General features: G+C 41.1%; 1 protein-coding gene across 1 annotated transcript in view; it reads left to right on the top strand.

Moving 5' to 3' along the window:
• The window catches only part of PELI2 (pellino E3 ubiquitin protein ligase family member 2), a 205,416-nt gene that overhangs the window by 33,318 nt on the left and 147,781 nt on the right, over positions 1-24,317 (top strand). The window contains exon 2 of the mRNA XM_019923665.3: positions 19,093-19,222. Within this exon, the coding sequence (XP_019779224.2) occupies positions 19,093-19,222 (130 nt within the window). The remainder of the gene's footprint in view (positions 1-19,092; positions 19,223-24,317) is intronic.

Raw genomic sequence — 24,317 nt, 5'->3', positions numbered from 1 at the left:
ACTTGGCTTTGGCGCCCAGGCTGCCCGAAACCTTCCCAGACACGTTCCCGCCCCTGCCCTCTCGTCCTCTTGCCTCACAGCGCTTTCACAGACCTTGCTGTGTATTTGACTTTGTTTCAGAGTACTGTCACCTTGGGCTGCTCTGTCGCCCGCTGGGGCGTGTACCCCTTGGTAGCAGGGCTTTTATTATACGTGTATGACCTCAGCACCTAGTGCAGCGCGTGACACCAGGTGTGCACTCAGTAAGGCTCTGCAGATTCGAGAGCCGAGGAGCCTGGGCTAAAGCTGGGGGGAGCGGCAGCTACTTGTGGGAAGTGAGAGGCTGTTATGAGCGTGCGAGAGGGTGTGCTGGGTCACTGCATCTTCTTGCAGCTTTAGACCCAGACCCACCCACTGGCTGAAAGAGCTTCATGAGAGGTGCCCCCTCCTTATATTGTTTCAGTAATCAAAGCCCTCATTCTCAGAAAATGGAGACATATTTTACCCAAATCGTTTATACTAGGGCTTAAGCCTTTATTTTCAGCCTTAGTATACAGTACGTCCCCTACATACGAACAAATTCTGTTCTGAGAGTGCATTTGTAAGTCCAATTTGTTCGGAAGTCCAGCAAAGTCAGCCTAAATACCCAACTAACACAATCGGAGGGCAAGCTGCAATTTCACTCACGCCTGATGTTGATGGAATGCACGTTCGCATCTTCGAAAGTTCGTAACTTGAAGGTTCGTGTGTAGGGGACTTAATTTATATGGATCCCTCTGTGAAGGTAAACAAAACATTTAAACCAGTGTTGTAATAATTCATAAAATTGAAACGAGAGTTGTTAAGTTAGATGCCAAAATGTGTGAGCTTATTAAGTAGGCTTTAAACCATGTATATCCGTAAGTGTTGAAGAGCGAGGGTTTTGCATACAATGTGCTTTTTCCCGTTAACTTTCTCTTTACGCACAGTTCTGCTTTATTCTGGTTAGATATTCTGGATGCAGCAGTTCATTCTTGTTCCTTTTTTATTTCTACAACGTGCCCAGTGTAATCACACGTGGAATTATGTTTTATAAAACAGCGCCTGCCTGTAGGAGCATGGGAATCTGCAAGGACAATGCTATGAGGGAGGAAATGGAAGGAGAATCTATCTCATCACCAAGTATTTCTCCATTTGGTTTCAGTAGTTACAGTTTCCTTGGAGATTGGAGCCCACTTTTTACTCTTTTGTCGTTTTAAGCTATATCACAGTTATGAAGAATCTTTTTGTCATTCTACTAAATAAATTTTTACCTGACCTTCAGGAGTTGTATTGCCTCACTTCATTTCCAGGTTATAACACTTCTCATACCTTTGCAGCATCCGTGAGTGAGGTGTGCAGATGTCTATTTAATATAGCATATGCTTTATATTTTTGCTTTTGGTTTAAGAGCTTAAGTATCTTTCAGGGGATAATGCAAATATTTTCTGTTTTACTTTTATTATTTTTAAGTGAAATTTAATGTCTTTCATGTACAGAACACACATTTTTCCTGCCTTCTTACTTTTTTTGGTGATGGGGGGAGAATTAACAGCTCCTGCTTCCCTATAACTTTCTGTGCTGGCCCCAGCTACATTATGGACATGACTGATGGCTTTTCTAGAAATCCATGGCATTAGACATGACCAATATTGTTAAGAAGAAACTTGAATAACTTAGACCTCTAAAATTATGCTTGTTACCTTCCTTCTCGAGGCAGGTGTAAGAATAAATAAGGTATTTTGCTTTGATCCCCTCGAAAGCAAAACAGTTTGAGGAGGAATTATTATGGGGATTACGTCCCTGGCAAAAAGCACTGTGTAACTGTCAAGCGTGTTTGGTGGTTAACATTAGGATCCAGTGTTAACTGCCAAAATGCCAACTTGAAGGAAACCATTTCCCCACGTGTAGCTAAAGTAAAGAAATTCATTTAAACAGCGTTTACGAATGAAGATGTATTTTAATAAATGCCATGCATGTTGATTGATCCAGTATAATCTTATAGTTGATTCTATTATCTGTTGCTTATGTTTAGTTCTTTTTTTTTCTTTTACTATTTTATGTTTAGTTCTTTTTTTTTTCTTTTACCATTTTGAGTAAATACATTGAGTAGTCACAAAGTAGTTTTTTCAGCTTAGTCTGTAGATCTGACGCAATACTAAGTGGTAGAATATTTATTTATTTATTAATGAATTTTGGAAGTGGATGCTTTACATAAATAAGAATGTTTAAATATTTGTTTACATATTTTTTGAAGTGTTTGTGATACCTTGGAAAATACCTTACAACCTTTTGTTTCTACGGTTCTAAATATTTGAAAGGCTAGCTGGTAGAAAAGGGGGCAGACTCAGGTGTGTTGCTTGAAGAGACTATGAGATATGGAAAACTCGATAAAGGGGCCAAATTTAATGTAACGTAGGGAAGACTTTTATGGACTCCACCACAGACTGGCCTCCCTTGTGGCCGTGTCCCAGTAGTGGACGACTGGGTGGTTTTCTGTCTCAGGCACAGCAGAACGGGCTGTTGGTGGCAGTGGGAAGGCTGGACCAGGTGATGCCCAAGGTTCCTTCAACCCTAGATCCTGAGAAATCTGGTAGAACTTTATATATAAGAAGACTGAAGTCTTAGGAGATTAAATGATTTTACCTTTTGGGTGTTAAAAACTTAAGGAAACAAGAGCTTCAAGGACCTTTGTCATGTTTATAGCTGGAGCTTAGGAAGAAGAGATGAAAATGAGATTGAGGGTAAATTGGGTGCTGACCAGTTTCTGGCAGTGACATCTGCCCACACCCACCCACGGTACCGTGTCGCCTCTTTGCAGCTTCTTGGTAGCTCTGGGAGCAATTTTAGGGGTTTAATGCCACATGGCTTCTGCATATAGAGTCCCTTCTGCTTTTTCCTGCCCCCTGCCCCCATCCACCTGGTGAATTTTTACTTCCCATCCGGTGCGCTGCTCTACAGCTTCCTCCGCTGTGACCTCTCTCTCGACCCCTGTGTCTATTTAGCCCATAGTTGACTGGCACAGGTGCTCCATCCTTGGTGCTCTCTTTGCACTTTACCCAGACCCATTTTAGAGCAACACTGTATTGTAAGTGATGTATGTTCCTCAGGGGACTGAACTTGCTAACCATGAACTTGATAATACCTCAACCACTGGAACATACCTGTTCTGCTAGGACTTATTCAGAGTATTTGGGTTTTCACCCCAGCTCTGTGACGGTAGACAGGTTGCTTACCAGGACCTCAGTTCCTCATCTGTTGGGTGAGGATATTAACAGTCCCCGCCCCCCCCATATAGATTTGTTAAGAAGATTAGAGGAGTTAATACGTGTGCTTAGAACAGTGTCAAGTAAGCATTTAATAAGTTATAGTTATTATCTGGACCAAAGCTGAGAACCAAGTTATTAAGAAACAAATTATTAATAGAGTTTATGTAAGAAAACAAAGTATGTTTTGAGCTAAAACAAAATGAGGTTAAGTATCTCTTAATAAAGAGATTATCTCTAAATAATATAGGTGTACAAAATACACCTAAATACAAAATACACCTAAATAATATAGCTGAAATGTAATAGATGTTTCCTCTCTCATGAAAAAGCCCAACATGGAGCAGTCCATGGTTGCTGTAGTCCACAGGGTCATTCAGAATCCCAGGTGCATTCATGTTACTCTTGGGAAGCTGGTCTCTCAGAGTACAAGCGGTCCTGTCTCCCATCTGTGCTCCAGCCTCAGTTAGGGAAAGTGCTTTCAACCTTAAGGAGAGGAATCAGAAGTTGTATACATCATTTATGGCCCCGCTGCATTGTCTCAGTCACATGACCACACCTAGCTGCAAGGGAAACTTGGGATGGACTGGTTAGAGTCCCAGCTCTGCCACTGAATGGCTGTGAGACTTTGGGGAAGTTGCTTCACCTCTCTGTGCCTGTTTTCTTGTCTTTGAAATGGGGGTAGTAGAAACACCTGCCTCATAGAGATACGGTGAGGATTCATTCCATTAAGTTAATATGTGGAAAGCATTCAGGGCAGTGGCTGGCACAAAGGAAGCATTATATACATGTCAGCGATTGTGATTATTTTTCTAAAAGGTAGAAGGGAGTATGAGTATTGGGGGTCAGTGAGCAGTCTCTTGCATGGAAGGAAAACCAGAGGCGGGGGCTCTCAGCCTGCCTCATTAGCCGAGGTTTCTGGGTAGCCACAGCTTTATTGTAAATCACTGTGGGTCCCAGGAACTGTTAGGCTCCTGCCTTGCACAGGTCTTGTTCAGGCCTCCCTTGAGTCAGTATGAGAAAGGTTTATGAGCTGTGTTTATGGCTTTGACCACTCAATTTCTCATTTCTAGCTCTTCCTTCACTGTGGCTTGTCATTAATATACCAAGGAAGTAAATTAAACATTCTATTTATAACTATATTAATTTATAACATTCTTTCTTCCTTATAGTAATTGTAGTACTAAAAAGATGACTGTAAAGTGAAGTCCATTTGCAGTTGATGTTAATTAGAAAATGTTTATAAATGGGAAAGGCAATATACAGTCCAGTTGTTTCTAACTCCTACTTTTTCTCCAATACATTATCCCATGTGTTTGTAGTAACAGTGGGCCGCATGGTTTATATGCACAGCTACCTTGGCAGTTCCCAAACTTGACCGCTTAGAGCACTATTCCAGGAAATGGTTGGCTCTGCGTGTGTGCCGTGAGAGTGGGATGTTAGACCAAGTCAGTGGGAAGTACTGCCTGCCCTGTCTTCTGCTTGGCGATTCATAGGGCACATTAGCATATTAAAAGCTGTGAAGGGTGTGAGCAGAAAAACCTGCTTAATTTTCTTTAATTCACTTGACAGACTGACTTGAAAATGAATTTTTTGGATTTATTGATTTGACTAGTGATGCTATAACTATTTCTGGAAAACGGAGCTCTATCTGTACTAGTTTGGGCAGTATGAAAGATCCTGATCTGCCTCAAAGTTTAGTGCAGATCATGCTGCTAATTGTATGAGTTGCCTGCAATTCCTGCTCTTAATTGAATCAGAGTCAAGGTGTGAATATAAGGCCTAATACCCTATTCATCTGGAGAGAAACCATCGGAAAGACATGAAAGTTTGACATTGCCTGATGAGTGGTGCTGAGAATTCTCTCTTTTAGGAATTAATCTGGTAACAGAAGTTTCAGATTTAAATTTTTCAAAAGTTTCTGTCTTTAAGCCCTAGACACTATTTTCATAATCTAATGATAAATTACACGAGTTAGAAGTTTGACTAAGATTATACATAAAATAAATAAGTATATATATGTCATGAATATCTCTAGTAGGAGTAGAAAACTTGGGAATTTTTAAAAGTTTTAAAAGTTCAAGAATGATAGGTGCGAAGAGTTTTTTGTAAAGTAACAGCTTCCCCAGCTGTGAAAAACCAAGTTCTCCTTGTGTGCCAGAGATATCTGTGCATGAATGGTGTTTTCAATGTGTCCATTTAACAATTTAGACACATTGTGGCCTTCTTTTGAATATAAATTTAATCCTCTTCCCATCCTCAGGGTTGATTTTATTTCTGGGTCTTGTTTCAGATCTAAATTGATTAATACTGTATTAGAAATTAAAACAATGAGTCCACCTTTATTTAATGAAATATATGCTTTTTAAAATGTTTAATTCTGATTTAAAAAAATAATATAGATGTTTAGAAGATATCGAAAAATATAAATAAGAGTTAAATCACATAATGATACTTTCTAACAATAATCACTATTAATGTTTTGTTTTTTATTTGTTTCCCTATGAATATTAAATATTTTGAACATATTAGACATACCATTTGCACATTTTGTATTCTCTGGTTTTCAAAATCCTTTTTCATTGCTATTAAGAATTTGTAGTAAATGTAATTTCATCATCTAGAATTACATTATCTACTTAATCCATTATTACTGAACATTTAGGTTATTCCCAGTCTTTTGCCATTATAAATAATGACATAGTTAACATCTTTGTGCATACAACTCTATACTGTGTTTCAAAATTATGTCGTGGGGATAGATTCCCTCAAATTAGAATTACTAGGTCAAAGAACATGAGTACTTTTATTAAGGGTGTTGATACATATTGGTAAATTATTTTACGGAGAGATTGTACCAATTCACATTCTCACCACTGGTATATTAGAGTAACTGCGTCATTTCAACAGTTTTGTAATTTTATTGGCAAATAATGAAATCTTGCTTTAATTTGTATTTTTTGATTACTGATGAGATTGAACATTAAAAAAAATATGTTCATTAGCCATTGTTTTTTCTCTGTGAATTTTCTATTCATGTTCTTTGCTTATTTTTCTATTGCATATCTTTGGGGATGTCTGTTTTATCTTTTACTTGTAAAAACATTGACCTATTAACGATGTTAAGCTTTTGTCATATTATTGCCAATGTTTTTTCCAGTTTTGTTGGACATGTAATTTTACAATTCTTGACATGCAGAAGTTTCAGATTTTTACATATTTAAGTGTACCAATCTTTTTCTTTGCAGTTTCTTTTTTTTTTTTTTAACTGAGTTTAGAACATTATTACTGACTCAGGGATATGATAAATAATCAACTTTGTTTTCTTTGGTTTTATGACTATTTTTCATATTTATCTTTTTAGTATTTTAGAATTTGTTTTGTGGTAGAATGTAACATGCAGATCTAAGCAATTTTTTTCTTGTCAAAGTAGATAGTTGGTTTCTGTACACAATTGAATAATCCAATTTCTTTCCCATTGACTGGTGGCCCTTTCTTCATCTTATATTACTTTCTTACGTAGTCAAGGGTCTATTTCTGGGACATTTCTTCTCCATTGGTTTGTGGTTTTTGTTCTCAAGTAATACATTGTTTTAATTATTACAGCAATAATACTACCTTAATATCTTCTTTTCCTACAGTTAATACCCCTTATTTCTAATTCAGTGTTTTTAGTTAGACTAGGATTTTTTTAGAGGAGTGTTTAATAAAAATGGTAATAGTAAGCATCTTGTTTTGCTCCTGATTTTTAATATAAATGCTTTTATTTTACTCTTTTGCCTTTAAATAATTATGGGAAGGAAATATTCTTTTATTTTCAACTCTTAGAAACATTAATCTGAAATGGATGGAGACTTCTATCAAATGCCTTTTCAATATATGAATTAAATCTGAATTTAGAAGTTGTTTATAAAGTGAATTTTTATATGTGAATCACGCTTTGCCAGAACTTACATTGCACATGGCAAAATGTGTCCCTAGAGAAAATGTTTCAGCTTCAAACAAAATAAATTTTTTGATACCACCTTTTTTTTCCCCCTCAAAAGGCAGTAGGGCATTTTCTTTGTTTTTTTTTTTTTTTTTTTTTGCGGTACGTGGGCCCCTCACTGTTGTGGCCTCTCCCGTTGCAGAGCACAGGCTCTGGATGCGCAGGCTCAGCGGCCATGGCTCATGGGCCCAGCCGCTCCACGTCATGTGGGATCTTCCCGGACCGGGGCACGAACCCGTGTCCCCTGCATCAGCAGGCGGACTCTCAACCACTGCGCCACCAGGGAAGCCCAGGACATTTTCTTAACTACCTGATAGACAAACATCTTCAAGCGGAGAGATGGAGTTTGACAGTGCCTTCTAGACCCTGGCATTATTCCAAGGAACTCTTTTAGAAACACAGTGTCCCCAAACTGTCAAATTCTAGAAATCCTGAAGGCAGAATTGAACTAGGTATTGGCTGGGTATCTTGAAGATGCTCGTGATTTGACTTGCTTGAAATCTATGCCAGCACTGTGCAGTCGAACTTTCTGTGATGATGGAAATGTTCTGTAGCTCTGCTGTTCCGTATGGTAGCCACTGGCCACATGTGGCTGTCAGACACTTGTAATGTGGCTGGTGTGAACAGTTTTTAATTTTATTTAATTGTAGTTAAAATTTGAATAGCCTCTTATAGCTAGTGGTTACCATATTGGACCGTGCAGATCTATGCAGTGCACCAGTATATATCTAAGGTCATTTGTAACTCTCAAACTGTGCTTTTCTGAATATGGCTAGAAATTTCCTAAGAATCTTCTCATAATTCAAGAATTGGTAAATTGGGAAAGTTGCGTGGGTTGGGGGAACCTCTGGTGTGTTCCAGTTCTTGAATTCTTGATGAGATACTCCCTGAATCCAGGTGATAACACATGGCTGTTCACTGCCTGCTGGTATCCATTAAAAATCGGGTATTATTTGTGATAATTGACAAGTTAATATATTTTCAGGATGAATATGAACTTTTTTTTCTTTTGCAGCTGTTGGGTTAATGCTCCAGACCAAAATTAACTTCTAGATAATAAGCTTCTGTAGCACTGAGGGAGGGGTTGGTTGTACGAAAGTCATTAACTACAGAGAGGCTCAGAAGCCCTTTTGTGTGATTGACCTGATTCACCTACTACTGGGCTGTTATAAAATGAGGTTTTAGAGAAGGCTTCCATTTCTTGAAATAAACTTGATTTTTGTGCACATTTTTATTTCTAATATTTTCTAATCGTGTTTCAGCTATTAGTTATGTGTAAATGTTCTAGAAATAAAACAGTCTTCTTTAGAAAAGTTGTACGAAAGGGAGTGAATCTGTGTCGCATCAGCGTACATGATGTAAAGCCACAAATGGCTTCATGCTTTGTGGTTCATTAAAAAGTATTTATGTGTGTGATATAAAATCACCCCCCCATTCTGCCATGGGCAATTGAATAAAGCTAATATATTTTATAACAAATTGTCTTGAGAACTGAATTTGCACACAATATCAATTACATATCTCTTTAGTAAGGAATTGTCAGGGCATTGCCCAGGAATGTTCAAAAGTTGGATTTGCTTGCTCTAGCTTGTCTGTATTTCTAGGAATTTCTAAAAATTCACTGTGCATACTCAAAGTTTAAAGTAAATACACATTAGTAAAAATAAGACATACATTAGTGTGATTCTTTTTAGGAGTAGTAAGAGAAGCATGCCATGAAATTTAAAAAAAGAAAAAGATTGGAAGGAATTATTTTAGTAGTTAGGAATAGTTATAATAAGTTATAAGTATATAAGTTATAAATTAAGAAGAGATTCCTCTGCTAGTTTCTACTTCTAGCTTTAATACTTACATAAGTACTAAGGCGAGAAATCAGATTTCTTTGTACCATCAAGTTCTTTGTTTGAAATGCCTGTAGTTTAGTACATATTAGACGATGGGCCCAGTGCTAGTTTAAGATGCTTCCTTTTCGAGCATCCTTTGAGATGCTCACTTTTTAGAGGCCTCTTATAGTAGAAGTTGTGTGTAAACAGTTTGAAAAAAATCAGTGCTTTGCCAAATAATTAGTAGTTTTATCCTAATTCTTTTATGTCTAAATTTGACTCTTAGAGAGGAAGTCCTTTTCACATACACATCATGTAGCTTATTTGGGGGACCACCGATTTTAGTTGACATAATGATTTACTGAAGAAAAAAGAAAGGACATCCAATTTGGTATTTTGTCTCCCTCTTGAAGAAGTATACTTTTTTTTTCTTTTCTTTTCTTTTTTTTTTTTTTGCGGTACGCGGGCCTCTCACTGTTGTGGCCTCTCCCATTGCGGAGCACAGGCTCCGGACGCGCAGGCTCAGCGGCCATGGCTCACGGGCCCAGCCGCTCCGCGGCACGTGGGATCTTCCCAGACCGGGGCACGAACCTGTGTCCCCTGCATCAGCAGGCGGACTCTCAACCACTGCGCCACCAGGGAAGCCCGAAGTATGCGTTTTTTAAAAATCTCATTCTTTATAGCCTATTTAAAAAGCGACACATTTGGAATTATCTCTAATTTTAGACTTTTTCCTTCATATTGAAAGAGTATTCTTTATATAAAACTTTGAATGGGTATATATTTTGTATTTTTGTGTTTTTAGTCCACCAAAGTTTTTGACTACTGAAGAAGCTACTTAAGTTAATTTGCTTTTGAAATTCATTTACTTTTTGCCGTATAATGCTGTGTGACCAATCATCCCCAAACTCAGCGACTTGAAACCACAGTCATTTGTTCTCATGACTGTGGGTTGTTGAGGTGGCTCTGCACTAGGCTGTGATGGAGTGGCTTTGCTTACATCGCATGTATGCGGCTTGGATCTCCTCCCAGTGTCACTCGTCCTCCTCGGCAGGTTGGCTGGGACATACTCTTCCTATGGCCATGACAGAGGATAATCCCAACCGCCAACCACAGTGCACGCCCTTGCTTGTGTCCCATTTTTTTTTTTTTTTTTCCCCTGGTGGCACTGTGGTTAAGAATCTGCCTGCCAATGCAGGGGACACGGGTTCGATCTCTGGTCCGGGAAGATCCCACATGCCGCAGAGCAACTAAGCCCGTGCACCACAACTACTGAGCCTGCGCTCTAGAGCCCGTGAGCCACAACTGCTGAGCCCACGTGCTACAACTGCTGAGCCTGTGCTCTAGAGCCCGCGAGCTACAACTACTGAAGCCTGCGTGCCTAGAGCCTGTGCTCTGCAACAAGAGAAGCCACCACAATGAGAAGCCCGCGTGCCACAACGAAGAGTAGCCCCCACTTGCCGCAACTAGAGAAAGCCCGTGTGCAGCAAAGAAGACATAACACAGCCAAAAAAATAAATAAAATAAGTAAATTTTTAAAAAAAGTATACTCATCCTGTAGGACTTAAAAAAAAATCCCATTGGCTAAAGCAAGTCACATGGTCCAACCCAAAGTCCAGGGCAAGGAAGTTAACTGGAGGTATAAAGTCATGTCAAAGGGCATATCTTCAGGGAGGAGTGAAGAACTGTGACCAGTATTTCAGTCTACCACATACAATTTATATACCTGTCTTCATTTAGGTGATGAGAGGCTAAAATAAGCAAATGTTGGAGTGATTAAAAAAGGAATGTGTGGGATTTAATTTGGTTTTCAAAATTATTAATTGGTGAACTATGTAAAGCAGTCTGGAGTGTAAAGTGGTACTAATTCTAGAGATTATCATATTAAGTGAAGTAAGTCAGACAGAAAGATAAGTATCATATGATATTGCTTATATGTGGAATCTAAAAAAATGATACAAATGAACTTATTTACAAAACAGAAATAGACTCACAGACATAGGAAACAAACTTATGGTTACCAAATGGGAAAGGAGGAGGGAGAGATAAATTAGGAGTTTGGGATTAACAGATACACACTACTATATACAAAATAAACAACAAAGACCTACTGGGAACTATATTGAATATTTTATAGTAACCTGTAATGGAAAAGAATCTGAAAAAGAACAGGTGTGTGCGTGTGTGTGTGTGTGTGTGTGTGTGTGTGTGTAACTGAATCACTTTGCTGTACATCTGAAACTAACACAACATTGTAAAGTAACTATACTTCAATTTACAAAACAGGTAAAACACATAGCTACTAATGGCAGAGCTATGACTCAGACCACCCCCCGCCCAAGAAGAAGATGGTACTAATTCAGGAATAGGATAAAATGATGTCTTTACCTGATTCGTGAATTGTACAAATCTTGTACTATATCAGATTCATTTCTTGCTATACTTTGGCTTTTTCCCTTTGCGTGATATTTTCTCTTTTAGGAATCAAAAATTACTGCAGGGTAATACTTGAAAAATATTTTTCACCCATAGGGTAAAAAAGATTCTTTGACATAAATGACTAATATTATATTAATATGTATTTAATCAGAGATATTTTGGACTGTTGGCACCAACGGCAGAATAAAAGACGTTAGTCGTCAGTGTTTTAAGAGTAACATAAATAGCCTTTTCTATTCCTGACGTTTTGCGTACCTTCCGGTATTCAGTAAAAACGCTCTACTGTTGGCCTCCCAGCAATGCTCAAAAATCAGAGATTCAATACAGTAAAAAAACTTTATCTTGTGTTTTTTAGTGACAGTACCAATTTGAGATGACAAAGGGAGGAGAATGACCTCAAAGAACCAGATGGCTAAGTATTAGATAAGAAATATTTTTCTTTTCATAAACAGTTCCTCTGTTTTAGGTGGACTGGATTTGCTTTCCATGCTCTTTTCTTTCGTATGGGCTGGTTGGAGGAAGAAGCAAGTAGGGAAGTGTGGCCTTCAGAGTCATAGGAGTTGAATGAATGCAGGAGAGAACAGAGTCCCTGCCCTGGTCATTGCAGATGCAGTGCTGATGAGGCTGGGGTCAGGGCCTTTCTGGATAGCTTTGCCCTCATCTCCCACCACCACGCTGCTCCAGAATCCAAGTGGTAGAATGTTAGGCCTTCTTCCTACTTTATGGGGAGGGAAAGTGAGGTTCTGAGATGTTCAGGGACTTGTGCAAATATGGGATGGGACGCAGAGCCAGGATAGGGTCTCTCTCTGGCCTTCATGCTGTACCTTTTGCTGTAGTGGGGCTGGATGAGAGTGTGTGGGTGTATAAATCCTGGAAGAACGGCTGAAAAGCTGCGTGTGGGAGCAGTACTGCGTTCCTGATAGAAAGAACGTTTTAATGTTTTGCCTTGGGAACTATTTTGGTCTGGGGAAGCTAAAAAACCTCAAGATAAGGCAAACCTCAACCTGTAGCTGTAACTGCCACACCTCAACTGCCATAAAGATTTGAGGGGTCTTTGGAAGTGTAGCAGCAGATCAAAGCCAGTTGTTAAAATGATAGCCACAACCTTCACCCTTCTTAGACAGGATCCTGGTATTTGAGTTGGATGAAATGCCTTCTCTGTCCATATCAAATTGAAATGTTTGAAAGAGGTTTGGGAATCTCTTTTTAAAATTGAACTTGTTATTTTGTGTTGCTGTCTTTGTAGCTGAGGAAACAGTCCCATCTTAGGTAAGTTCATGGCACCAGCTAGGAGAAGAGTTGGAGCTAGAAGTCCTCTCTTAATCCCTTACACCACTATCAGTATTTCCATATTAATGTGGCGACTGTTTCATCGATCCCCTCCTTGGTTTTAAGGTACCACGTAGAGGTGAAGGGAGGGTACACAAAGAAATAGGGAACTCCTCAAAGAGCATCCAGTCCAAACGGTGTGAGATAAATGGGAGATTGACTGGTGGTGTCACACAGGGTTGGTGAAGACTATTAGTAAGGTTCCATGACTTGAATCACACATGTAGGGCATGCCAAGACTTACGACCGTGTCCTAAAGTAATCCCAAAGTTACTGTTCTGATTTTTTTTTTCCATTGTGTTTTCTAACTCACTTTCATTGGCGCTTATCAGTATTGTTTTATAACTATCTGTCACCTGATCTGTCTTCTCCACCTGACTGAGTCTGTTAAGAGACAGGGTGTCTCGTATCCTTAGCCCCTCAGCACACAGCCGTGGGCCTGGCTCACCCCATGTACTTCGCTTGATGCTATCTTGAATGAATATATGCATCTACATATTTTATATATAAATATATTTTCATATTCAATAGCTCTGAAGTAGCTACTTGGAGCAGAGACCATTTCCAACCAGCAATGGGGCATTGAGAATTTTCATTCGGAGGCCAAGCCCAGGAAGATTTTCTGAATGAATTGATGTTTAAAAAGCTGCAGCAGGTTATCCCCAGAGGGAGTAGACTGTAATGGTACTGCCACAGTTAGCTCTCTGGCTGGAGATGAAAGTCTACTATTTATTTTATGAAACCGTACAATACGCAGCATTTGTTAGGCACAGGAAAATAGATATTGTTGTGTCCCTGGGCTTTATGTATGGAGTTCAGTCGGGCAGTGCAAGTCCAGATGCATCTGATAGCTTAAATAATGAGGAGTTCGGGCTGTAATGATGTCAAGCCAGTGTCAGGCACTTACTGGTTTACGTGCATCTTCATATGCACGGTTGCGGCAGTGTGTTAGTGCATTCACTATCGTGGTGAATTGATGTGCACTCCTTGAGACCGGGGGGCCACGGTGCAGGGGTTTATCAGACTCCAGTGCCCTTCACATCTCTTGTCTCTAGTGTCCCCGGCCTGTTCATCTGCAGTGTACAGTCTGTCTTAGCTACAGTAGTTGCTTGTGATTTATATGTGCAGGTGACAGAGATATTGCTTTCGAGGGAGGGCAGAGGCTTCAGTCTATAATGGGAAGCTGGGCTGCCTCTGGAATGTGGCCGTTTGATGCTGATGACGCTTCACTTCTGTAGCCCACACAGGTGCTGCTCCGTGAGTTCAGACTGGTTAAGATCAAATGTGATGCCTCCGAAGTGTGGCTGGGAGCCCCTGGCACGCCCTCTCTTGCTGTTATTTCCTATAGAAAATTCTTTTTGACAAATGCATTTTTTAGGTGGCAGGCGTCTTCTCAAGAATGTATCTTTGTGGTGTTTGCCAGGAAATGCCTTGAATTTAAAAATCGTCAGTGTTGGCTACTGGAAAGAGTATGAAATATGAAGTCAGACAAAACCAGATGTGGGCTTGAGTCCCATCTGCCCCTTCCCAGCCGTGCAATTTATGCGTGTTCCAGTCATTCAAGCCTCTTATCTGCCCACGAGGAGCCTCCCTTACAAGGTTTCTTGGCACATAGTAAATGCACAGCAAATGCTATTTAAAAGAATTAATGTGTGAACTCTGAATTTGAAACCAAGAAACACCATTTCTTACCTTGTGAGGTTTCTTCCAAGGGTTTTTCATTGTCCTCTGAAGCTTCCAAATACCTTTACCACCTATTTGCCCTGCGTGTATGAAGAGCTACATTTTCATCACACATTTACTAAATAAGTGGATTTTTTTAGTCTCCAGAATTTTTTTTTTAATTTGAAGCTTGAAAGGCAACTTGTGGGTTTGAATCAAAATACCCTTGTTTAGCAGCTGAGACAGGTATGGCCGCAGCACTTGGAAATCTTATTTCTGCAAACTTGCTGGCTGAAAAGCTTGCAGGGCCAGACAGCATTCTGACCCTCTTTCATGGAATAGTACTTTTTTGCCTTTATGAGCAAATATACCTTTAGATTTGGAGGCAAACAACGGTGGGCTGAAGAGTCAACAGGTAGGGAATTGGGACGGTGGGTGTGGAGCCCTCTTTTGAGGTTCTTGGCCGTGAGAAGCTGGGAAGGAGAGGGTAGGCTCACAGTGAGGCTCGGCGCTGGAGGGCTTTGCTTGTTTTTGCGTTGCTGGTTTGCTCTGAAGGTGGGTGATGTCACCAATGACCTGTTCTTTTCCAAATCATACTTGCCCATTTCTGACTGGCCTCTTAACTGATTAAACACTGTTAAAATTCTCTCTTCTCCTATCTTTGGTAATGCAACTTTCTACTGGTCCTGGTCCTTCTACCTATGACTAAGAAGGGTTTATTTCTTTATTTTTTTGAAGATATAAAAGGTATTTATTTTGTTTGAAATTTACATATGTTGAAAGTCACTTTTTTGCCGAATAGTTCTGTGAATTACGGTTTATTTCTTTAAATGGTCATCTTTCCCAGGGTCTGTCCTTGCCTTCTTTACTTTATTCTGTACATTTTCGTGAGTAATCTCATTTGCTCTCATGATTTTAACTTCCACACCTGTATGGTGCAGGCACCCAAGTTTATAACTTCTCTTGCCTCATACACGGCTTCCCCTGGATGTCCCTGTAATTCCTATTTCTAATAGTGCCGTCGCCTTGGCCTTGGCCGGGAGCCTATGTGATATTCCCTTTCTCTGTCCCTCACTTGGTGCGGCCACATCATAGGTCACCAATTACTATTGATTTTTTGCCTTTAAAACCAGGGTCCTCAACTGTAGCTGCAAGTAAGGATCACCTGTGGAACTTTTAAAAGTTCCGTCCCAGAGCTACTGAATCAGCATCTCTTCTGACTTAGGCACGCATATTTTTATGAAGCTTCCCTGGTAATTCTCATGTTCATCTAGCATTGAAAACAACTCTCAGCAGAATTTGTTCTCCCACAGTTCCAGAGGCCTCACGTCTTGGAATCAAGGTGTCCGCAAGGCCGTGCTGCCTCTGAAGGCCTTGGGAGAGGGTTCTCCTTTGCCTCTTCCCGCTTGTGGTGGCTCCAGGCGTTCCTTGGCCTGTGATCGTCTAACTCCAGTCTCTGCCTCCATCTTCACCTGGTCGTCTCCTCTCTTTCCCTGTGTGTGTCTCCTAAAGACATTAGTCACTGGATTTAGGGCCCCAGGAATCCAGGATGATCTCATCTCCAGATCCCTAACTACGTCTGCAAAGACTCTTTTTCCAAGTAAGGTCCCCTTCACAGGTTCTGGGACATGGACCTGTCTTTCTGAGGGCCACCCACTACCTTCCTCCTCAGGTTAGGACAGTTCTCCCATCCAGTCATCCTGACTCTAATCCGGATGTGCATCTTGCATGCTGCTGCCCTCATGATTACTTTATATGCAATCATGTTAGTCCTTTGCTTACATCTTACCAGCTCCCATTCTTCTTAGGGTGAAAGGCCATGCCCCTCGTCATGGAGCATCAGGGGGTTGTAATCTGGGCCCTGCCCACCTTTTACCCTCCTAGCCCTCTGCGTCTGTCCTCTTGAACTCTACGCTCCCACAGCGCTGAACCACTCCTTGCCTTTGTACATACGATTGCCCTGCATTCCCCATTTAGTCATCTTGTTCAGATTCCAAGAAAGTTCACACTGTCTGCTCTGTGAGGGCTTCCGACATGGCTCTTCCCACGTGCTTTGAATGACTAGTGCATCTTGTTGCACAAGTGTTTTATCATGCTTGTTTTTATGTCTTTCTCTGCTTTTAAGTGGAGAGCTCTGAACACGGGTTGGTTGATATTCATCGTTGCAGCTCTAGTACTTGGCATTATAAATATTGAACGAATGACCATGTAGCTTAACCTGATTCGAAACTTTTCTCGTGACACTGTTTTCTCCACTCTTACCTTAATTATTTCCAGCACGGTTTTTCACTGGGTGTCATGTAGATGTATTAAGTAAGCAGGCATATTAAGTGGACTGGCATATTTGCTTAACCTGAAATATCTGTGCATCTCTGCTCAGGCAGTTGAAATGAAAATGCTTTTGCATACGTTAAGGTTGACATTTCTGGTTTTTGTGTTTTCAGCTTTATATTAGATATGGCTTTGGGGTTGCAAGTAGCAGAAACCAACCTGAGTTAGCTGAAACTAAAAAGAATTTCACCAACAAGGGTCAGAGTGCATCTGGGCCAATAGAAGCCCTTAAGGACCCTCTTTCCATCTCTTTTTGTTGCTTGTCTCTGTTCATCTGTTTCTCTCCTCACTTCTCTGCTGCTTCATCACGGAACAGACTGTGACATCCCCACAGCTCCCGTGCTTCCAGTTTGCAGCTCTGGCCACCCACGCAGACTGGCGGTTGTCTCTCGTCCAGCTTTGTGTTTTCCGGGATGAGAATGTCATTGGCCAGCTCGGGCCGGATGTCTGCCTCCAGCTAATTCAGCTCCAGGGTGGTGGGGAGGATGCTGGCCTGGCCGTTTCATTCAGACATGATGCCGGGGGCTCCCCTTAGGGAGTTCAGGGCTGGATTCCTGAGAAGGGATGTCATGGTGAGCAGATCTCTTCAAAAGCACCTGCCGTGCTCTTACTAGGTTCGCTATCCTTGACCAGCAGTATATAGTTGAGAGAAAGATGCAGCGGAGAGCTGGGCAAGTGTGAGGGTCACAAGGAACCTTGCCAGATCTTGTACCAATTGCCTCTAGGCCACAGTGGTGAAAATGTCCCTTAATTGTTTACAGCCCTGCCTTTGATTGAGTCACGTATGTTTCTCTTAATACAGGATGCTCATCTTGGTTTAAGTGACACGGAAATACATTAGGACAAAGTGAGTTTATAATGGTTGTTTACTCATGGATATGTTCTTTGTAGTAGTGATCACAGATATGTTTAAGAAAACAATGCACATTATTCTGATCTTGCCTCAGAAAAAGGAGAGGAATAAAACTTGAAACAAATTATTTTTGTATTCTAGAGGCATTTTCTTGTTGCTGACGTTCCTTTGTGATGGAAATGGAGACATTAAAAACACAGCAGGAATAATTTCTGGTGATAATTTAAATCCATTGTCATACTATAGCTACTGAATTGTAAAACAAACACCACAAACCCCTTGTTCTGACTTTCACTGTTCTCAGTGGGCCTTGTGTCCCACCCAGAGATCATGGCCGCCATGATCTCTGGGATTGACGGACAAGTGGCAAAGGCAAGACTTCCGGGAGAGGGTGGAGCCGCTACACCACAGGCACTGCCCCTGACTTTGGTGCTCCGAGGGAGCTTTGGAGCTGTTATGTTTATCCACACAGATTTGAAACAATTCCCTTCCTTCTTTCGGTTCTCTTCTTGAAAAGAACTTCTGCCGAGAGGGAGTTGGAGAATAGACATGGCAGTGTGGCAGCATGAGAAGCGGTCAGAACGTACAGGGACCCTTAATCCAGAGTTAGAAAATACAGGTGAAAACGGAAACCCTCCTGCAATCCTGCATTTCTTTTAAACACTGGTACCGGCTTAAGGTATTAATTCAGGAAATCTGCTAAGGACAGTAGTGTTTTCCAGGTGACTTTTAGAGATATTTGTTAGTTTGTGGACTAAAACTCATCTTTTTTATTTACCTTTGGGCTTTTTAATGGTCAACATTCTTGTAGAGTCATACTTTATGTTTAATTTTGCAGGCTAGTTTTTGCTAACCTGACAGTATAGGGTTCAAATAGCAATGGGAATGAAGGTGGAGAATTCGGAACTTTTAAGAATGCAAGTAACTAAATTGGGTCTTACAAATAAAGATCGTACAGACATTAACATGATTTGCGAGTGAGAGATGAGGTTTAATTAGAATGCTAGTTTCTAACTAGTTCATTTAAAAATATTTCTCGAGTGTTTCTCCGGGGCCCATTAGGACTGCGCTTGCTGAGTTGAACCAGCACTAATACGGCCTCTGCAGAATTTTCATTTGCTTATTTTATACTCGGTCTCTTCTGAAAAGATTTGAAGAGTCTGACTTTATAGAATAGGAAACCTGTAATTACTTTGTACATCACTCTTCAATTAAGTTTCCGGAAGTGATTTGAACTTCATCATAGCTGACGTCTGTGAACCGTCTGTTCTATGTCCCTTTTGTGGGGCGGTTAGTGGGCAAGTCTTTGTGAGCATTCCTGTCTTTTCCCTTAGGCCATCGAACTTTTATTCTTAATGCCTGGAAAATCTACAAATAAATGAACCCTCTCATCCCTGTTTATAGGTACAATGGTGCTTTACCTAATGGAGACAGAGGCCGGAGGAAAAGCAGATTTGCTCTCTACAAGCGGCCGAAGGCTAACGGAGTCAAACCCAGCACGGTCCATGTGATATCCACGCCGCAGGCATCCAAGGTAGGGGCTCCTTGGAGCCGAGAGGGCCGGCGGTGACTAATGGTTATTCCTGATCAGCTGCTCTTCCCTTTGGGTCTCATTTCTCTGTGGGACAGTTTCTCAGCCATTTGAGCCGGATAATCTTTGTTGTGAAGGGCTGTCCTGTGCATTGTATGTTTCGCAGCATCCCTGGCCGCTGCCCACTAGATGCCAGTAGCACCTCAGCCCCCCAACCCCCAACTGCCACCACCATGGAGAAAACCAAAAGTAGCTCCAGGGCTTGCCACATGTCCCCTCCCTCCCCTCCCCTCCCCTCCCCTCCCACCCCTCCCCACCCCTCCCCACCCCTCCCGTCTGTCCCCCAGTCCTCACCCCATAATGAACCACTGATTTAGGATATAGAGGAATCAGCATATTATCAATTTAGAATAGTTATGGTTGAAAGATAAATGATGTTCTTTATCCTGAAGAGAGTTTTTATGTTAGATTTTGATATAAACCTAAGATTTGCTGTTTCCCTTCTGTTACTTAAGGAGTGGGTGTTTTCACATAACCTACATGTACATGGAACTGAATTTGTGTAATTATTAGAAAGATTGGAAGTAAACAGAGCTAAGTGCTATAAGAAGTCTGTGATACATATTCCTCTTGTAAGTTTGAAGTATATAAAATGTTCATTTTTTTATGATTATTTCATTTGTTTTTTGATATATAAGTGGAGGGGAACCCTGAATTTCCATTCTGGCTGATATAGTCTATTAGATTATCTTTTAATTAAATACATTACTTAATGTGTAATATAGTTTCCTTTTTATTTATTTATTTATTAAAAAAAATTTTTTTTTTTGCGGTACGTGGGCCTCTCACTGTTGTGGCCTCTCCCGTTGCGGAGCACAGGCTCCGGATGCAGGCTCAGCGGCCATGGCTCACGGGCCCAGCCGCTCTGCGGCATGTGGGATCTTCCCGGACCGGGGCACGAACCCGTGTCCCCTGCATCGGCAGGTGGACTCTCAACCACTGTGCCACCAGGGAAGCCCATAGTTTCCTTTTTATAAAATAATTATATTTACCTGAGGTATTTCATATGGAGCACTGGCTCTACATGTTTGTTTATCATAATAGGTTTGGACCATGTGGAATAAATAAGAGACTTGCTTCCCATTTTTTACTGAAAACCCATGGTTCAAAGAGAAATGAACAGCTTCATGGAAGCATATGTGGTATTTATACTCAGTCTTAGCAACAGATCACCTCTGTTAACGTTGTTATAAAAAGTTCCTGTTGTTCTTTCTGAGGCAGTGCCACGAAAAAGTTCGTGAGAATGTGCCAATCCGGATTGTCTTGTATTCGGGAGGGAATGGTTAGATGAGAAAATATCAAACACCAGGGAAACAGGAAAGAATAATACATAGTGGCCAAGTTTTAGGCTAGAAAAAGGGAAATAAAGTGAAAGTTTTAGGAAGGAGAGGACACTTGACAGGGTAAACAAAGGAAATCAGCCTTACAAAGATTCTGAGAAAAGGAGGAAGTGAAATGGCCACAGAATCTTGGAAGGTCAAGGAAGTATGAGAAATGTTTTATAGTCCCAAAATATTTGGAGGGGAAGGATACCAAGACAAATGTTTTTAAGCATGTGATGATGCCAAAAATATTCTGATATTATAGACACGGTCTTTATAATTTTGTCTATATGTTGATATTTATCTTTCCTTTCTCTGGCTCTGTACCTTTTTACATTTACTTTTTTTTTAATCCAAATTTTATATTAATACAATGGCTTCAGATATTTAAAAAAAATTTATAGAAATCTTCCGTTACACAGGCTTCATGTTACAATAGAATATGAACTATATCCTCCGCTAGCTACTATTAGAAGATCATGGCTCTTCCAGACTCATTAGCCACCTCCATCTCCAGTTTTAGCTTTTTCTGTTTTACCTTTATACCTAGATTTTAGCTGACGTTATTTGGATTATAAGTCTTTTGGAAGCTGTCTGTCTAAATCTGTTTTAAAAAAAATCGCTGAGAGTAGTATAGTAGGGACAGTTGGGTTTTGGTCTTTTTAAAAAAAATAAGTTTATTTGTTTATTTTTGGCTGTGTTGGGTCTTGGCTGCTGCGCGCGGGCTTTCTCTAGTTGTAGCGAACGGGGGCTGCTCTTCGTCGTGCGCGGGCTTCTCACTGCAGTGACTTCTCTTGTTGCGGAGCACGGGCTCGAGGCGTGCAGGCTTCAGTAGTTGTGGCTCGTGGGCTCTAGAGCACAGGCTCAGTAGCTGTGGTGCACGGGCTGAGCTGCTCTGTGGCATGTGGGATCTTCCCGGACCAGGGCTCGAACCCATTTCCCCTGCACTGGCAGGCGGATTCTTAACCACTGTGCCACCAGGGAAGTCCCAGGTTTTGGTCTTATAACCTGTAAAAAAAAAATACATTCTCAGGGCCTCCGTTTCCTCATTTATAAAATGAGTTAGCTATGGGCAGAAGCCATGTTAAATCAGGAAAGATACTTTGGTTATAAGCAACAGAAATGATTCTGGCTAAAACAAAGCAAACATGGAGACATTATTAAAGGTTAGGGTAGGCACAGCTCTCAGAATCGGGGGAAAATCTGAGTAACCAGGTTTTGTGAGAGAAGAGAACCAGAGTATCCACAGGAGTGAACATAGATGTTCTTTCCAGGGTGTTATAAAGTGGCTCCAACTACCTTCAGTCACTTTGAAAGGTTTTTAATTTTCAGGAAAGAGAATCTGATAGGCCCGTACAGGGTCAGTCAACCATGTCCAAGGGAGATGAATGGACCAGGCATATTTATTGTGAGCTGATCACTTACCCCATATCGCCTTTCTCTTATTTATCTTGGTACCTGTATGTTGGGGGCCTTGTGCATAGTATGTCATCCTACCTGAACCTAGCACCTTAGTCACAAATCCCTCCCTCCTCCTGTTCCGCCTCAAGCTTCCATCCCCGGACCGTGTCGCCCGGCCGCTCCTGCTGCCACCTGCTCTGCTGGCCCCCTAGACAAAGTCTCTTAGATATTTAACCTTTTCTTCAAATGCTCCTTCTACTACCTCACCTTAACTGAATCCTGGTTTTTCAGTAATATGTCCTTTTTCCATCTTTTCCAGTTCATGGCATTAGAAATGATTTCATTTTGTTTCCATTTCAGTCTCTTCTTTTGTAACCCTACATTATTCATCTAAGCTGTCTCTTCCCCTGCCTCCTGCCCTCACTGACCTATAGATCACCCTTCTGCATGTTTCGCTGACTCCGTCCCCACCTTAGTCTCTGTGACTCCCCAGGCTGTATTCAACCGAACATGAGCATCCGCGGTGCATACTGCTGTAACTCTTTCAATTTCAAGGACTGTCACTTCTGTTCCACATTTCCCACAGATACAGTGGACCTTATAGCCCATTGTCACTTGTAAGTTACCATAACCTCCAGTTCATTCTACTCGTGTACACATATACTCTCCTTATCAGATCTCATCAGAGCATCCAGCCCTTTAGCCTGTCCTTATTTGCCACGGTTGTTGGCCCACTTGGCTCTTCCAGTTATGTGTTAACTTCACCCCAGATTCCCTTTCTCACCCTTCTTTGTGCGTCCCTGGCTCTGGGCCCTTCCCAGGCCCTGCCGGATTGTTTTTCTCATCTTCCTTCTCTCTCACCCTATTTCCCATCAGAAGGCCAGGGTGTGTGGTAGTACGTGGCAGAGGCTGTTTGATCGGAACCAGCAGTGCTTTCCTGTGAAATTGGTGATTCTGCAGTATTGGTAATGAAAGGGTCATCTTTCACTGGAGGTGTGCAAGTGAGCTCTGGAAGGGTGGCATGGTTACCATTGTTAGAATTGGAGTGCTTGGCCTCTGACTATGCTTTTTCTTCCCTCTGCCCCAGTCATTCCTTTTGCCCCACAGTCTGGGGGCAGACCAGGGAGACCCCTTTGCTGATGGCAGTGGCAGCTGGGAAATGGGCCCTCTTAGTCTTCCATGCGTCCCCGTGTCCAAGCTAAGTCAGATGAGGGTGGCAAGTATGTGCCACTGTTGTGTAATTGCTATTTGTGTAATCACGATTTGTGTAATCTTCATTTGTGTACATATTTGCTCTTGAAATAGTAATACTCAAAGATATTTCTTCTGTTATGTAAGGTGTTAAAAGAAAAACCTGAAGCCCTGTTTTACTTTTAGCAGGTCTATTACATAGATATAGGGCATTTAGCAATTTATTCATCCACGTATATTTATCTAGTCCTTTTCTGTGGCCAGCCATCATCTAGGTATTGGATGTACTACAGGGACCAAAACATGTCCGCGTGGAGCTAATTGTCTCGTGTGTAGGCAAACAATAAGTAATCACGTGGACGCACATTTATCTGAATATTTTGAAAAGCATGGTGCGGAAAAAGAATGCAGCGCTGTGAGAAGAGGAGGCACAGAGTTCAGTCTGGGTGGAAGGGGGAGGATCTCTGAGGAAGTGGCCTGTGAGCTGCGAGCTGAACGGTAAAGAGGAGTTAGCCAGGCGAGCAGGGAGGTCTAGAGCTCTTGGGGTCCTGCTTGGAGAATTTGGATTTTTTTCCAAGGGGAAACATTGAAGGGTGTTTAGCAGAGGGAGTGGCAGAATATGACTGAGAATTTAAGTCGATTTATGCTTGTTCATTTACTTTTTAATGATGTGGGGCAACGATTTTGCTCTTATTTAATCAGTAAACAGTAGATGGTTGTGGTGGGGATGGTGATGCTGCCTGATAAGTAAATATTTTGCTGGTAACGTGGTTTAAATTTAGCAACATTACTGTGGAAAACTCTTCATCATGGTTTTCCCTTCTTAGATTGTGCTTTATTGAAATCTCCTTTTTTGGGTGTTTTTACTTTTAAGAAGTAATTGAATATCACTTTGTTCCAGTTGGCATTATTTCAGAATGGAAAATATCAGTGGTCTAGGAGTGACAGTTCAGAGAAGAATTGGGGCTATTTAATGTAGTTGTTACAACCAGGACTGCTCTTAAGCTGTTCCCACTGGGATGGCTCTACTGCTTGATGAGACATTAAAACTCTTCCTTATCAGGCAGTGAATAATGTAACAGTAACTGGGAGAAGTGGTAAAAACTAATAATACAAATTTCAGT

The sequence above is a fragment of the Tursiops truncatus genome, chromosome 2, assembly GCF_011762595.2.
Source record: "Tursiops truncatus isolate mTurTru1 chromosome 2, mTurTru1.mat.Y, whole genome shotgun sequence".
Classification (NCBI taxonomy): Eukaryota; Metazoa; Chordata; class Mammalia; order Artiodactyla; family Delphinidae; genus Tursiops; species Tursiops truncatus.
Note: the sequence above shows the minus strand (reverse complement) of the source record. Positions and strands in the feature narration are given on the sequence as shown.